Source organism: Halichoeres trimaculatus, unplaced genomic scaffold (assembly GCF_033239565.1).
Source record: "Halichoeres trimaculatus isolate MK-OKI-2021-1 unplaced genomic scaffold, fHalTri1.1 fHalTri1_scaffold_11, whole genome shotgun sequence".
Classification (NCBI taxonomy): Eukaryota; Metazoa; Chordata; class Actinopteri; order Labriformes; family Labridae; genus Halichoeres; species Halichoeres trimaculatus.
Window position 1 is genome coordinate 28,481,652 of NW_027437189.1, and position 16,592 is coordinate 28,498,243.

The 16,592-nt window shown below is 40.7% G+C and overlaps 1 protein-coding gene across 2 annotated transcripts in view; it reads left to right on the plus strand.

The window, feature by feature from the left end:
- calcrl2 (calcitonin receptor-like 2) overlaps nucleotides 1–16,592 on the plus strand; it is a 38,404-nt gene that overhangs the window by 15,984 nt on the left and 5,828 nt on the right. For both annotated transcript variants that reach the window (XM_074681920.1, XM_074681921.1), the window contains 7 exons: nucleotides 8,619–8,676; nucleotides 8,799–8,973; nucleotides 13,019–13,126; nucleotides 13,271–13,383; nucleotides 13,805–13,896; nucleotides 15,110–15,239; nucleotides 15,398–15,551. In XM_074681920.1, coding sequence (XP_074538021.1) covers nucleotides 8,619–8,676; nucleotides 8,799–8,973; nucleotides 13,019–13,126; nucleotides 13,271–13,383; nucleotides 13,805–13,896; nucleotides 15,110–15,239; nucleotides 15,398–15,551 — 830 coding nt within the window. The remainder of the gene's footprint in view (nucleotides 1–8,618; nucleotides 8,677–8,798; nucleotides 8,974–13,018; nucleotides 13,127–13,270; nucleotides 13,384–13,804; nucleotides 13,897–15,109; nucleotides 15,240–15,397; nucleotides 15,552–16,592) is intronic.

Below are 16,592 nucleotides of genomic sequence, written 5' to 3' on the forward strand. Positions count from 1 at the left end.
GACCTGGAGGCTCACACATTGGTACACTCTCATTTATAAGGCAGTTCTTGGTCTGCTTCCCCAGCATTTACGTGTTTTTATCATGCAGAGAAGTAACAGACAGAACTCTCTGTGTTCTCAGGACCTCATTATGCTCTCTGTCCCAAACGCTCAGACAGAAATTGGGTAAAGGGCCTTTGGGTGCTCTGCACCGTCAGTTTGTAACCAGTTGAAGAATGACTTTAAGCTCAAGGAGCTGGTGTCCTTAAATGTTTTTAAATCTAAAATGAAAGACATGGAGGCTGGTTCTATAAGATGTCAGTGTTTTATTGTTTCCTATAACGTGATTTTAGTCAGTTATCTTGTGTTTTATAAATTGTGCTTTGTCTCTTTTGTGCTGCCTGTCTGTAACTTTGTGTTTTTGCTGCTGCCTGTCTTGGCCAGGTCTCCCTTGAAAAAAGAGGTTTGTAATCTCAGTGGGACCAATCTGGTTAAATAAAGGTTAAATTAATAAATAAATTTTCTTAAAAACATTGACTTTGAAGACAAAATGTGCACCTGCAGCCTGACGTATCACACCCACCGATACGTGCCTCTGAAAACGTGGTACCCACTGATATTGCTTCCTCTGTCAGTGCTCATAATGTTATATCGGATCAGTGTTTGTCAGATTGTGCTACACCAAGATACTCATCACTTACCAGAGCCACGCTGATCAACAGGATGTGCAGTTAATGAAAACTGGAGGAGCTGAGCAGAGTTAGGGAGATAAAAGAAGAAAGACGATAGTGTGGGAGATGAACAGGCAAGCAAAAACGTTCTACCAAAGAACAGCAATGATGGAAGATGACAGATAAATGATAAAAGAAATGAAGAGAGCTGGGTAGATATAAAAAACATTTCATGATCATAAAAATTGCAGAATGGTTTGACTGTCACGGCTGTATGTATGATTCTGTTTGTTCAGTGTCAGACAGGAGACAATGAGTCATAAAAGTCCAACTTTAGGGGTGACCAGGAGTGTCACCCATTTACATTTGTTGAAGTGTGTCTATGTGTGTGCTTGTTAAGTGTTTTTTTTTTTTTTACTCCTCTTCCACTCACGTCCCCAGAACAGGACTGAGGGTGAAACACTAAAAGGAAATTTGTCCAGAAATTTAAAAAAAGTCACACACAGGGATCTTAAAATGGCAAAGTAGAAGGAATCAAAGAGCATCGTAAATCTATCAAACACCGTCACAGACACAAACCAACAAGTGCAGTTATACTGTGTGGTCAGGTTTAGCTTTTGTTTTGTAATTTTTCCTTGTCCTCTCATGGTCAGAGTTCTTGTTTTCCTTTCCGCTGTTGTTGGAAGAAAACAAAGAGGAAACAAACTGCTTGGCTTGTCTTCATAGAAAGATTGTTCTCGAGGTTTGTTTGTAACACAGTGTTTAGTAATCACTGCCAAGATGTTAATATGTGGTTGTAGATGTGTGTGTGTGTGTGTGTGTCCCTGGACATACAGTGTTCTGACAGGGAACAATACATCTCAGGAGTAAATATTGTATTCAATAGATAGAAAAGCATTCATTGTTTCTTGTTGAATGATAACGTCTGTGGATGGAGGTTATTGTTTCTGGGGTGGTTCATGCCACTGTCAGATGGTGTCGTGTGAAAGTGAGAAATCTCAGATCTCATCCTCAGTTATCAAGGTTTTTTGTTCTTTTTACCATCAGTATTGTGGTATCAACAGGTCTCCGAAGCACTTTATGGCCGTGCTTTGATTCTCAAAGAGGAAACTATTGAAAAATCAGATGAAAGGTTTTATTGCTCACAGCTGGGTAAGAACGAGGGATTTATTCTCTGCTGTGGCTCGTAGTGGTTTTAAGATCAGACGGCAGACAGGACTGACCGGAAGCCACTGTTTTTAAAGAATGTATAAGATGGGTTTATCTCTTCAAATAACTTAAAGCTAGAAAATAAATACACAACAGAGATGCTGAGACTAAAATCTGCACTTTCAGATTTAGCAGTTTACCCTGGACTGGCTTTAGGTAATCAGATGTGTTCTGGTTTTCCAGCATTTTTGGACTCAATGCAGGACAACAGATCATGTGCCAAAGAAAAGAGAGCAAACTCTAGGGATGGGTACCTTTCAGATTTGAAACGACACAGTACCAATGCCCGGTACTTGGTGTCGGTACTCAATGGTACCAATGCCAGGTACTTTTGTGTGTGTGTATATGTGTTAATAAATATTCATTTGTTTGATAATGAAATCTCAAAGTTTTTTATATTCAACATAATTTTTCTTCAATATATAAACTTTCAGGCTGCACAGTGGCGCAACAATTAGCGCTGCAGCCTCACAGCAAGAAGGTCACTGGTTCGATTCCCAGCTTGGCCGGCGGGCCCTTCTGTGTGGAGTTTACATGTTCTCCCCGGCTTCCCCCCACAGTCCAAAAACATGCTCACCAGGTTTATTGGTCACTCTAAATTGTCCGTAGGTGTGAGTGTGTGCGTGAAAGGTTGTCTGTCTGTCTATGTCAGCCCTGTGATTGGCTGGCGACCAGTCCAGGGTGTACCCTCCTCTCGCCCAATGACAGCTGGGATAGGCTCCAGCTACCTGCGACCCTGAACAGGAAAAGAAAATGAATGAATGAAATGAATGAATATAAACTTGCAATGCTGTGTTCATGCCCAGCATGGAAAAACACCTACTCTTCCACTCCCTCTCAGTCACAAGGATGCGTTTTGGTACCTAAACATGGTACCTTTTGAGTTTACAAGACAGAATTCGGTTGGTTCCCATACAAGTACCTAATTTATTACCCATCCCAAGAAAACACTATCTTATGTGAAGGAATCCTTGAATCCATCTTTGATCACCTGGCTGTCATCATGGTCTGTTAAAAGATGTGTGCATGTTATGGCTGGTTCAGGATCTTCTTTAGATGTGAGGGGCTCCCAGTTTGGTCAATCAGTGAGTTTGATGGAGGAATCATCACAGAGCAGAGGCAGGTGTCTGCTCTGTGATGAGCTGTGACAAGCTCTGATTTGTTCAGGCCTTATTCAAGGTCTTGTGCTGGTTCATTAGGTCTAACTCTAAGTTAGTGAGAGGATCTCTTTTCTGCCCTCTTGGTGGTTGGCCTAAGCACCTGACAAACCTCGGTCTTCATAAGAATACAGTTTGTTTAAAGTTGGACACGTTTTGGACCCAGTCTTTTGGTTTTCTCATCAGGCGTCTCTGGCAATGATTGTGTTTTTGTTGAGCTTTTCTGGGTCTCCCTGATACTCTGTAATTGTTTAGTCTTCTCCTTATGTTTGCAAAGCTTGTGTTATTTAAAGGAACCTCCTTGAGTTGGCTCTCTTTATCTTGTTTCTTTAATCTGTCATACTCAGGGCTTGAAGACCTCCGGCATAGTGCCGGAAATCCGGCGTAGACAAACCTGCCAGATTGTGAAATCCTGCAGGTCGGTCTGGCTGCCCTCCGTTGATTTCACTCGATCGAGTTCCGACTGAACCAGTCAGGAAAGAGAGGCGGGAGCTGCAGAGAGCAGCTCCCGCCTCTCTTTCACAAACAAGCAGCAGCGGCCCAAATCCGCTACGTCATACCGTGGCTTGATGCGTATTGGTCTATGATGAGTGTGACTGGCAGAACGATCGTCCAATATGGCACTGTCCGTCTAATTTGTCAGATAAATGTGCTTCGTGAAGAGAGTAATTAATGACGGAGGCGGAGAGCAGAAGCAGCGTAGCAACCCCTTATAATGAAGCAGTGATATTGAGAGATGTTTTTGGACAACAAAGAAGCTTGGCTTCAGAGAGCAAGTTTACCACGTAATCGGGATACCCGCTCGGGAAACTGCGCCGCCAGCGAGTCTGTAATCACGCAATCGGGCGCGCATGGATGTATTTTTCATCCATGCGAATTTCAGTAAAACCGTCACTCCTACTAGCGACTTCGGCGGGTTGAATTATTTAATTGTAGTTTTCTGAAACGGCATCTGAAATACTAAACCCATTGCAGTATGAGACTACGACACCACAACTCCCACGAGCACTGCCTGCACACAGTGTTTGCTCATTGGTCCCTTCGTAAAGTCTTTTACTGAGAGGCGCCCCAGACGCGCTGGTCTTCAGCCTTCGTCTCAGACACTGTGACAGCTCCCGGTGTTTAGCGCCTGATAACGTGTTTTAAAACTTCACTCGCGTCTTATTTGCTCTCTATGGTAAACGGATTCTGGGATTTGAGTCACAATCTAGCGCCAAATATTCCGTAACTTGTTAAAAGTGAGGACATTTATCAGATGGAGCTCATTTAAGCTCACAGTGCACCGTTCTCACCAGCAACACTCACCTTGAGCAGGGGAGGAGGAGAAGACAGGAGCACACGTAGAGAAGTGAAACTGATCATAGATATGAGAAGCCGTAGGAACAGTATTTAAACCTCCTAATAAACAAACATTTTAAAAGTTATATGTAAAAAGTTCACCCTGGAAATACTGTAAACAAACCAAATCATTCTAAATAAATGAAACTTATGGTCCAGTGTGACTTATGTAGGCCTACGTTATTTTCGTCTTCATGACGCATTTTTTTGACTGATACGACCTCAAAAAATGTATGACAGTACTACGAAGTGACTTGTAGTCCAGAAAGTATGGTACTAGTTTATTAGTGAAAAATTACTGTTGTAAAAAAATATTAAAGTAGACAGTGTTTCTAGAAAGCTTTTTCAGTTTAGTTTTTATTTTTTCAATTAATCTTCAACCTTCACAACTTTCATTGAATGCAATATTATGCTCCTCCTTTAATTACTTTGTTTCAATAGTCTGCATATTTTCATATTTAAGGAGCACAACCATTTCAGAGCTGAATACTTGATTTAGGTAGTCTTTATTTGAGTGTGCACAGGGGTCATTTATATTTAAAAAGGTTTTAAATCTATTTCAGGTAAACTTTAGCATTTCATCATCCGTCTTGATCATATCAAACATAATTATCCAACAACAAAATTGTGGACCCTACCAGAAGCGATGGCCACAGGTACTTATGCTGTATCGCTGACTGACCGTTTGTGTGAACAAAAAATTAGTGTTACTGTGTTTAATGTTGTTTTTGTTATTATTATTATTATTATTATTATTATTATTATTATTATTATTATTATAATTGATAATAAAAACAAAACTAAACGCAGTAAACACCCCCCCCACCCCCCCACCCCCCCCACCCCCGCTTTCAGGCACAGAATTTTTTCCTGCTTCAAGCCCTGCATACTAATCGCCCATGATCTTTGTGGTTGTTCCTTTTCCAACTCCTGCGGTCTGCATTTGCATCCCACAACCCTTCAGCTTCATCTCAAATCCAAATCATTGTTGCTTTTTAATTTGGTGGTCAGACTGCAAACAATACTGACACATCTTTGAAACTGGTGGTCACGCAAGAGGTCATGAAAAGCCTCTCGTCAGAGGTGAGATCATCTCTAAATGTCAGGGAGGGGGACCTTGGACTACTGACGCTTAAGATAGGCAGTAAAAAGAAAACATTTCTTCAGTTTTTAATACGAATCCAGACTTGTTCACCTAGCATGCTTGCAGATATGCATATGGTAACTACACTTCTTGTACCTTGACACAATCGTTGGTCTGATCAGATTTATAATGTTTCCAGGTGATCATTAGGGACTGGTGAGCTAAAGAATGTCCAAATGATATTTTATTTGTTGCATTTATTTTTTTCTTTAACACTATTTAATTTTTAAAGCTGCTTCAGGGAGCATCATAAAAAATCCAATGTTCCCTTTTTTATTCTGTTCCATTCTGGTCTGTTTTCTATTTCGTCTGCTGTCTGGGGACTTGAAATGATAAATATAACCATCACTCTGTAAAATGTATGAAAGAAAATCGACTATGAGCAGTCAAACCAGCATATGATTGTGTTGAAATGAAAGTTTATTGTTTATTTTCTCTGTAATTTGAGAAACTTTCTTTAAATGTGTGACATCAAAGTGTAAATCCAAGCAGAAAATAAGAAAAATGTTTGCATCACATAAACATCAAATCATTTATCCTTGAGAAGTTATGTAGGCTACCACAAAACAAATGTTTTTATAATAAGCTTTGTGTCACCGGGTGAGTCCACAGAGCTGACTTCTGTCCTGTACATGACTCCTCTGGGTGTGGACGCTACACAAAATCACTGCATATTCACATACATTTAAAGCTCTCTGGAACATTATTCAACATTACTCATTGATGCGCTCTGTGTGTCAGTTCAGTTTAGCTCTGTGTGCAAGAGTAGAAACGAGCCCAAACAAAAAATGAAGAAGGTTTTAATTTTCACTCTCCATGATGACAGTGTTGTCGAGTACTTAGGTTTCTGTTATTCTTCAATTCTGATGAAAGAAGTGTTTATTGAAAGCTTGAACTTAAACTGCTTTTGACAGTCTGCTAGAAAATCTGAGCTCTTAATCAGCTTTAGTGCAAATGTAGAAAATTGGCACTAAATTGTTTCAAATAAGTCTGGACAATCATCCATTCTATATCCCACTAAACACTATCTGCAAATATCACATTTGTTATTTGTCCAAGTTTGCATTCATGTGTGTTATTTTATAGCTTGTCTGTAAGTCTGCTGACATGTTCGGTGTCTTTAGGGGCTGTGAGGAGTTTGGAAGTGATCTTGAAAAAGTCTCCCTTTTAGATATATGCCTGATGGTAATCCACACTTTAAAATGAGATTGTTGGCACCAATATCACAGGTCACCGTCACAGCATATTTTAAAATGCTAATTCTTAGCTTCCCAATCTAATCGAGTAGGACTATTCTATACAGGACAGCACGTTGAAGTCTCTATGACAACACCACCCCAGCTGACAAAGTTTAGTAGTAAGAAGAGATAAAACACACAGATCTGTGTTTTTCTCTGCTGAAAGCAATTTATTTGATTCATTTTGTAGTGATGGTGGACACTGGAGTCTAACTGTCAGACACAAAAAGGATTGCAGAGCAGAAGAAAGCCAAACAGGAGAGTGATACTGCCTGAGCTAAAGGCTAACACAGGGGCTAATCTGTTTGTGATAATGTTCACTCCAACCCACAGTCAGCAGTTATTCTGCAGTGGTCTGTTCAAACTTGAGTCTATCAATAAAATGAAGAGTGAGGTTACGTTAGCTCTGCTTGGTAGATGACTGGCAGGACATAGCCAGGATTTAGTAACGTTACACATAACAGACATGTCTTAGAGCACCGGGCTGCCGGGCTACATATGTCTACATATAGACAGCTACTTAACCAATGTATGAACTGACTGTGTTTGCTTGTTGTTACGTTAGCCTACAGATACGTTGAAGCACCGGGCTAACATGTTGCTGGCTGCAACAACGTGTGCTTGATGTCTCAAACTGTAGTGCTACTTAACTGCACTGATAAGTCCCTTACCTCTGTGCATTGTATCCAGTAAAAAGTCGTCTTGAACAAAGAAAATTTGTTTTGATCTGATCTTCATTTAATTCCAAAACAAACACACACCTCGCTAAAAGTCATTTAGAACAGTGTGAGTGAGATTACGGGCCAGAAGATGGCGAAGCAGTCCAATAAAAACAGATCCCCTTCATAGCATCTTTAAGCAGATTCAATGGCTTCAATCTGTAAAAACTTAAAATATTATTTTCAATTTGAAGTTTGAGAATTTTTCTGAGCTGTGAAAAATCATGGATGAAAAAGGGGGAAAGAAATTCTGTGTGAAGCTTTATTGGTTTTGCAGATTTGTGCTGAATAATTAGACCCTCTGAAGGGAACTCACTGCCCTTTAGCCCAACGAGGCCAACACTAATAACAAACACACATCTGTTACTGTGACCCTGGGTGGACAGTGGAGGGGAATGACTGCTGGAGTTTGAACTTCCTGTTCCAGTACATGAGAAAATACACACACTGTCATCACACACACACACACACACAAGCACATAAACACTCCTTATACACTCTGACAAATGACTTACAATGAAATTACCACGAGGTCTTGCTTATGTTAGACCCTCATGATAGTTTATTTGTTTAAGTCAGTTTAGATTTAAGGTTCAATGTTAGATGTTCATTACACACATCTTCCCAGAGCTGCATCAGGGCCGTGCTTGTCTGCAGTTTTTGTTTACCTACAAGAAAATCAGTTTAGGGTCGTTCCCCCTCATAAATCCTCAAAGATTTCTTTTAATAGATTGGAACAAATCATTCTGAGATGTTCTGTGCTTGTAAGCAATAGCATGCAGCAAGATAAATTTAGACTGCTTTTATACGCAGAAACTACTGAATGTGAACATCCCTCATGGTCATCTTTAGTCCAACCTTTTAATGAGTTTCACATCCTGAAGTTTACTTATCCAGTTTTGAAGAGCAGTCTTTGTCTCATTTTGTGAGGGAAATGTAGAATCTGTTGGTGTGTTTTTTATATGAGATTACATCTTTGCATGAACAGTATATTAAAAATAAAAAAAAAATACTGTAAAGAGATTCTGCCACACATCCATCCTCCCTCATACAGTGATTATTATTAAATATTTAAACCAAGCATGAGTTTAAAAGCACTTTCTGCGCTAACCATGATGAAAACTCAAATAACTGCATTGTCTCTGTTCTTGTTTTCCTCTCAGGAACATGTGGAGGACCTTCACTCTCACACTGACGGTTGTCCTGGCGCTGGGTGGAGAGGTGAGTGTTCATCAGTTTGTTGTAAATGCATAGCCATCCCTCTTTTTTGAATCTAACCCTCTTGGCAATACAGAAGCGGAGACTGTATAGCCGCTAACATTTACTGAACAAATTTCCCCCAGGTGTCTCTGACTCAAGACGTGTGGTCTGAAGCGGCTGTGGAGAAAGTGTTGGAGAGGCAGCAGCAGAATATCAGTGAAATACCAGACATGCCAGAAAAATCCAGACGAGAGATCCTGGCTGCTCAGTTTGAGTGCTATCTGAGGATTATCAATGAACCCAAACACATCGAAGAAGGTAATAAAACTGCACCTATTGTTCTCTGTAATCACAGCTGATAACAGCCGCCCTGCAGGAACTTACATCTCTCTAATCTTATTAACACATTATGCTTTTGGCGGATGTAGATAAATGCTAATCATGTAATACTTTTAATTTGAAGTGTTGAATCTGTTGTCTGAAAAACTCTCCCTAGAGAAAAGTTCAAGGGAAATTCAATGGCAGGATTTCCGCACTGCTCATTACTAATTTCATTTTCATGGTGATAAAGATCGCCTACAAGTCCACGGGCTCCTTTTGTTAAAACGCTGTGTGCTGCGATACAAAATGGTTGTAAAGAAAACATCAAAAGCCAAATCATTTGCAGAAGAACTGATGCTTTTTATTTAAATTCTGGTTGCATTAGTGTCAGGACCCTCTGTTAAAACTGTAAAATTCAAAGAAACTATGTGCATGTGATCATTTTGATGGCAGCAACATGCTTCTGGGAATTTGGAAGCAAGGTGTCCGGTGTCCATAGAAAGTTGTCCCACTCTTGACATACAGTTAGGCCCAACAGTTCAGTGTCTTCTTTGCTGTAGTCTTTAGCCCTGTTTCCACCAAGTGGTTCAGTTCAGTTCAGTTCGTCTTAGTATGGCACACAGTTTGTAGCGTTTCCTTTGGCTAAAACCGGGACAGGTTCCGGGACAGGTGGAGTTCGAAACAGTGCTATCTGTTGATTGGTCGAAGGAATTGTCACTTACCATATGACAGTGGCAGCTGTGTTTCTTCTCGCAGCACACAGCCTTCTCTGAAACAAAGTTTGAATGCGCTTTGTAACAAACAGCCACATTGAAATCACAAAGAAGACAAATTGCTGGATGTCTCCCATTGTTTCTCTTTGTTTTCTTCTTTGTTGGACTTTTTAGCAGGGTGCACTGTGTTGCGCTGCTGCAGCTGACGCAGCTATCGGCATCCAGCTCACATGCCGCCTCCCGAGAAGGGCACAGTTGGCTTTGAAAACGCAAACAGGATCGGGCTTCACTGATCCAACCTGTAAATGGTAATGGTAAATGGACCAGTACACATATAGCGCTTTTCTAGTCTCAGACCACTCAAAGCGCTTAACACTGCTGGTCTTCATTCACCCAGTCACATCATCTTCACACACTGATGTGTGGATTTCCTATTGGAAACCATCAGTTTTTTTGATCTAACACATTCACACACACACACGACCTTCCGATTGAGAGGCGACTACTCTACCACTGAGCCACAGCCGCCCTCGAACCAAACCAAACTGTACTGATCCATCCCTGACCGCTTGGTGAAAACGGTGCTTTAGTTTCTTGAAGCACCTTGTGTTTTCAGTGGGTTTAAAGTCGGGGCTGCAGACAAGCCAGTTGTGCACCTGGACTCTACTGAGCCATTCTGTTGCAATCAGTGCAGAATGTAGTTTTGAGTTCTTTTGTTGAAATACGTAAGGTCTTCCTGGGGAAAAGCCTTGTCTGGAGTATGTTATTCCTAAAGCTGTAAATAATGTTCAGCATTAATGGCGCTTTCCCTGATATGCAACTCAGTCCTAGAGAATCTGGTGGATCAGTTTTATGTGTAGTTTATTTTTTACAGAGTACAGTTTTAACCTGCATTTGAGAAGGCAACGATGAACAGACTGCTTTTTTCATGGTCTTGAATCCATGCAGTGATTTCCACCACAGAGTCATGTTGGGATGGGTATCTTTCACATTTGAAACAATACAGTACCGATACTCGCCATCGGCCATCAGTATCGGTACTCAAAGTTACCAATTTTTGGTTATTTTGTGTGTGTTAATATAGTAATAAATATTTCTTTGTTTAATAATAATAAAATCTCAAGGTTTTTTAATTTTACATATTCATTTCTCAATATATAATCTTGCAATGCTGTGTTCATGTCCAGCATGGAGAATTGCCCACTCTTCCACTCTCTCACAGACACAAGGATGCGTTTAGGTACCTAACTATGCTAACTTTTGATTTTACGTGAATCGGTACTCAGTACTACAGATGGAATTTGGTAGGTACCTACAAAAGTACCTGATTTGGTACCTGCCCCTAAAGTCATGTCTGTTTGCCATGGCCCAGGTAACAGCCAATCAGCAGTGAAAGCTGTGCATGCACAGGGCTCACACTCACTGTGGAGAGAAGAAAAGGTTTTGCCGATTGGAGAAACTCCAGAGAGAGAATATATGTTTCAAAGGCAAGCTTAGGCAGCAGACTCTTCGGAGATTGTAACCAACATCCCAGTCCCAGTTTCATTAAGTTTTCATCTAACTTTGTGAGACATGCTGCTGATTCTGGGAGCTGTTAAATAAACACCTGCTTAAAGGCATTTAAACTGCATTAAGTGTCGGAGTTTGTATTATTCAAAATAGCATAATAAAATATTAGCTCTAAAAATTGGTTACCGGTCCCCCTGACTACAAAAAATCAGTGTCGGTTGGGGCCCTGAAAACACCATATCGGTCTATCTCTAGTAGGGGGGCGTTCAGTGAGACAGGGAGCTCTGGATGGTGAGTGATGCAGACAGCAGCTGCTCTGATTCAGACAGGTCCTGAAGTACTGTAGATACTAAACCCATGGTCTTCGAGCTGAAACCCAGTTTGGCTGATGAGGCACATTTGAAAATTGCAGCTTTTTTTTTTTTTTTATGTTGAGTAAATCGGACCATAACAGCCTCGTAAACTGTGTTGTTAATAGTTACCAAGCTTCCAAATCGTAGACCACAGCTTTAAGTCCCAGTCCTGACAGCAGGAGCTCTCAGTTCACACACCTCCACCAGCAGATGAAGCGGGACCTCTGCTCTTTACTCAGCTCTCTGCTCTGCTGGAGAAACTCATTTTATACTCTTAATTAAGCTGATTGAGGAATGCCAGCTTAAAACTGATTCACTGGTGCATTTCTGATGTGCTGAGCTTTGTGTTAACATTTATAAAGAAGTATGTATAAATAAGGAAGTGCGGGTTTGAATCCATGCAGATTTATTAGTTTGCGTTTTTTGGTTGTTGTATCTGTCAACAGTTTGTGGAGTTTGCACCGATAAGAGAGAGCTTGAGAGGAAGTGAGTTTGAAAGAAAGGAAACTTGGCCTTTGTCTCTTTCCCTCTGCTTTTTTTTTTTAAACCAGCTTAGTATTCACGGCTTTGAAATGTTATTTTCTGCTTTGTTTCCCAGCATGCCACAGTGCAACCTGGTACTGCCAGGTTACCGTCTATTGTTGACAAGCTTTGTTCGGGCGGGTAGAAACGCAGTTTGTTTAGGAGTGACACACCATTTCTGTTAAATAGATAATTTATATGATTCAGCCTCCAGTGTGGTTTATGAAAAATTCAACACTCCAGTTTTTTTTATGATTCTCTGACAGTAAACACTCATTTCACAGCTGTTCCTTTTATTCTTTAACACTTTAATAGGCCTCCCAACTTGTAATTTTCTCTGCATGATTGATGTAACATAAATGAATTTTGTGTCCCTTTTTTTTTTCCAAGTTCTTTTGAAGGTTTTCAGGGACAAGGCAGAAATTGAATGTGTTACTTAAACTACAAAAAAATGACTGAAAAAGACTAATTTTTAACAAAGAGAGAGAGAAGCAGTTAAAGTTAAAGTAATGAATCTTGTTTTTAGATTTTTCTTTCACACTTTCTCTTCTTTGACACCTCATTAATGCTCAGCTGTGGTAATTTAATGTTGTGTTTTAACTCTAAATTTTTAATTTGGCTACAAGTCAAAATAGTTTTCTGCCTCGTGTCTGTGGACAAGGCTTTAATAGAGACATATTTCTTATATTTAAAGCCTTGTCCACAGCTGAACTCAGCTTTTTTCCTGTTAGAATGTCATAGAGGGCTTCATAAACACTGGTAAAAAGATTTTTACCAGGATTAGGAGAACAGGATGTCAGGGTTTTGCTAAAGAATAAAAGATGTAAAAAGGAAAGTACTTAGAATGAAAACACATTTTAATATTAAAGATTTAACTTGTGTTTAGATCTGCTATGTGTAATGTCTGCAAGCTTAACAAGCTCATGTGCCTGCTGCCCCCTGTAGGAACATACTGTAACCGTACGTGGGACGGCTGGCTGTGCTGGGGGGATTCAGCTCCAGGGGTGGCTGTGCAGATGTGTCCTGAATACTTTGCAGACTTCGATCCTGCAGGTGAGGCTGGAGTACAAACAAAGACTGACACATACTGTGTCTCATTCATATATTGTCATCGATCTCCGTCCCTTCCTGCTGACACAGAGAATACACTGATGTGACTTGTATTGCAGTGAGTTTTGTGTTTTATGTCTTTAATAGAGAAGGTTACCAAAGTGTGTAACCCTGATGGTCAGTGGTTCCACCACCCGGGTAGCAACAGAGTCTGGTCAAACTACACCCTGTGTACAGCCCACACCGAACAAAACCTCAAGGTAAAACAAACAAAAAACCTTTAAGAACAAATCCAGAGATGCAAACTTACACAGATGTAAACATACAAGTTATGAAGATGGCAAAGCTCTCCTGCCCTTAACAGATATTTCAGGAATGTTCTGTGGAGACAGAGTATTGGACACAGTCCATTGAACCTCATCAGATTCCCATTAAGTTTTAACAACAAGAGGATTATTTTCTCAGTACCTCTTCATTATTTGCAGTCCAGGAAACACTTTGTTTTCAGAATTTCCCCAAAAGACTCATAAGCTCTACAGATGTTTCCTTCCTGCCATTCTGCAAACAAGCAATCATACATTGATGCACAACATCTTAGCATTGCACTGGCTCCACCGTGCCAGTTAAAATCCTAGATGTAGCCTTTGTTTGCGTACATGTGGCTCTGTTTTGTCCCTATAGTTGGCCTACAGTCTGTACTACCTGGCCATGGTGGGTCACGGTCTGTCTATCGTCTCCCTCGTCATCTCTCTGATCATCTTCTCCTACTTCAAGTGAGTCCTGTCTTTCAAATGTCTCAACTGACTCTTCAACATACTGTGGGTATGTTTTCTTTCTAGCTGCCAAAATGTGGAACATCATCGACTACAACATGATCACAGACTAGAGGATGTCATGAGTAGTGCTTTATATTTTCAGAGTATGTAACAGAGAGCCTCACTTCTGTGTTTTTGAAGTGGGGTTGTAGGAGGTATTCATCAATAGTAATTGTGTTAGCCTCAGGAGATCCTGTTTGGTCCCTTTCATAAGAAACCAGATATTCAGCAGGGACTAACCCCTGCAGAGAGGGTGAGCTCTGCCATATGAATTAGCTCATTTTAAGAAACTTAAATCCCAGACACTAAGAGAACGGATGTGTTTGGTTAAACTCTATCCATGTTGAAAGAGGAGGCAGAGATACTTCGCTCATCTCTGAAAACAGTCAACAGCTCAGTCAACAGTTCAGTCACATAAGGTTGTGGTACAAAAGGCGTGTTTATAACAGATCTGGTTTCTAGAAGTGTTCAGCCCTCCCAAGCTGTAGGAGCAGGAAACGTGTCATACATGTTTAAAAATGTGAACATTATTTCAGGGACCGTTTACACGAACACAGTTTCAGGCTGAAACGCAAACGTATTGTTGCGTTTCAGCCTTGCGTTTACACGGAAACAGCGTTTTCAGCCGACCTAAAACTTTTGAAAAACGGCCTCCACAGTGTGATTTTTTTCTGAAACGCTGCCGACACAGTTGCTGTGTAATCAATCAGTCAGCCAGCGTTTTTCAGCGGAAACGCTGACGTCACACACTGTTCAGCGTGCGCATTCAACGGGACAACAGTACCGTTGATACGATCGTCGCAGACTACCGTGTTGTGCTTGTGCTGCTCGATGTGCTGTATCTGTTGACTGTCTTTCAACAAAATGTGCATCTGTTGCTCCACTTCTGCACTTAGTATTCCTTCATACAACAACAGATGATCGGCTCAACTGTACTTCGGTTGAAGTCTACCAAAAGCGGCTTCTGGACAAGACAGTTATAGCCTTGACTACAGGCCTGGCATGCTTACTACAGCATTTTCAGTCCCTCTGCATTTCCGTGTAAACACAGATTTTTTTTCACTGTGTTTTAGATTCAGATGATATGTCGTGTAAACGGGGCCTTAATGTGACTGAAAAGAAGCTCGACTTGTGTAAGTCTAATTTTACTTTGTCTGTTTCTGTCCTTCAGGAGTCTCAGCTGCCAAAGAATCTCCCTCCACAAGAACATGTTTCTTTCCTACATCTTCAACTCCATCACCACCATCATCTGGCTTTCGCTCACTTTTGCCAACAACCAGGCCATACATGGCAGCAACCCAGTAAGCCACTTGGTTTTATCTCTTGGTTCAGTTTAACCTCAGTATGCCACTCTGACGTTACCCTACACTGAACCTCATGGTGCTCCAAATGGCTTCAAATCTGTGTCCATCTCACCTGGCACTTCTAAAGTGACATTAATTCATTCCTCGTCTGTCAGGTGAGCTGTAAAGTCCTTGCTGTGCTGGTCCAGTATTTGTCCACCTCAAACTACTTCTGGATGCTGTGTCAAGGCATCTACCTCCACACTCTCATCATCGTGGCGGTGTTTGTTGGGGAACAGCAGCTCTTCTGGTACTACATCCTGGGATGGGGTGAGTCAAGAGAAAGGAATATACAGTATGAGACCAACCCAAAAGCAAGCTTCACCTTATACACACCATATCAAAATTTTAAGAGCAGTTAAAAAATTGCAAGGATTCACATTTTCCCTGTTGGATCTTAAAAATGTTCCAGGAAGAGCTTCAAAATTGAGAAAGAGTAAGTAATAGTATTTATTGAAAACAGCAATTAAACTGAAATAGACTGCTTGACAGCTGATCAAAAGTTTAAGACCACAGTTCAAAAAATCTGAAACCCCTCTAAAGTAGAAATCAAATTTTAAAAAAGGACTCAGTAATGAGTAGCTCCACTGTTCTTGTTGATCACTTCAAAAATTTGTTTTGTCATGCTTGGTGCAAGTGTTTCCAGAAGAAGTGTTGAAGATGGCTTCACGGAGGATCATCAGCTGTCAGGAAATGATGACCATTCCTCTCCATCCATTTCCAAATATTCTCAGTGTGATTGAGATCAGGGGAACACACAGGATGGTCCCGAAGAGTGAGCTTATTCCTTTGGAAGACTTGTCTCACTGCGTCAAACCTCAGGAGTAATGACGTGTTCTGAGAGGCCTTGTTTAAGCAGCTCAACAGTCCGACCACATTTCAAAGCGAGAAAGCATTTTTGTCTTTGCCATCAGGAGATCATGACAGCGTGAATAGCTGACAGAAAAAACTTTGAACCCACATTTTTGAGCAGATTTTGGCTTTAAAAGACTGTGGTCTTAAACTTTTGTTCTGCTGATGAGCAGACTTTTTTAGTTTATTTGCTTTTTCTTTTTTTTCTTTTTTTGTCGTTGTCTCACTCTCATTTTTCCACTTTGAGTTTTGATACTCTACACAGAACCTTTTTAAGATCCAACAGGGCAAAATGTATACTTGTGCATTTTTTTTAACAGGTCTTCAAATGTTCAACAGGTGTGTTTCTGTCCTAAACCACAGGGAGAGAACACAAAGGCAGATTTCAGTGACCGCAAAATTTTGGTTCTGGACTTAGAGTCCAGGACCAAACACAGACCAGAAAACAACACATTCTGT